Raw genomic sequence first — 730 nt, forward strand, 5'->3', positions numbered from 1 at the left:
AAAGATATCTAATAGACATCAAAACGTGAGATGCACCATTGATTATACAAATGAAACCTTCAATAACTTATTCGATATGAATTTTGTGCCATGCACAGGTAAATACTACATCGTGACCATGACGTTGATGTCCCTATCGACTGCAATGACCATCTTCGTCATGAACGTGCACCACTGCGGCCCTGACCGCCGCCCCGTCCCGAGATGGATCCGCCGCTTCTTCCTGGACACCATCGCACCGATCCTGGTCGGGGAAGCCGGCGGGCGGAAGGGCAGCGTGAGCCCGAGCGGCACCAGCGACACCCCGGTGGACATCACCGCCGAGGACACCGTCCAAACCGTCATGGAAGAATGCGAGCTCCGAAACCAGAAGGGGCACATGTCGAACGGGGTGGTCGCTCCTGCCATGGCACGCAATCTTCCCCGCCTCAGCTTTACCGGCTTCGACACCTGCAAGAGTTCTTTCCTCTCTGACGACGTCCTCCGATCAAGAAACCTGGCCACTGACCCAACTAATAATGCTTTCAACGTACTGCAGCACAAGTCCGAACTGTCCAATATTGCTAAGAATGTGGAGTGTGTGGCTAACTACGTACAGGGCCGAGCACAGGAGTGGGAAATACAGGGAGACTGGGCTAAGGTTGCCAAGGTGATAGATCGTATCTTCATGTGTATCTTTATCTTTGTGGGTGCCATCATCAGTATACTGATACTCACTAAGGTTATTTAG

The 730-nt window shown here is 52.1% G+C and overlaps 1 protein-coding gene across 1 annotated transcript; it reads left to right on the forward strand.

Moving 5' to 3' along the window:
• Positions 1 to 118: 118 nt before the first annotated feature.
• Positions 119 to 730, forward strand: LOC118419371 (neuronal acetylcholine receptor subunit alpha-9-like). Its single transcript, XM_035825771.1, has one exon. It carries the CDS (start codon positions 119 to 121, stop codon positions 728 to 730), a length of 612 nt encoding a protein of 203 aa, XP_035681664.1.

Source organism: Branchiostoma floridae, chromosome 1 (genome assembly GCF_000003815.2).
Source record: "Branchiostoma floridae strain S238N-H82 chromosome 1, Bfl_VNyyK, whole genome shotgun sequence".
NCBI lineage: Eukaryota > Metazoa > Chordata > Leptocardii > Amphioxiformes > Branchiostomatidae > Branchiostoma > Branchiostoma floridae.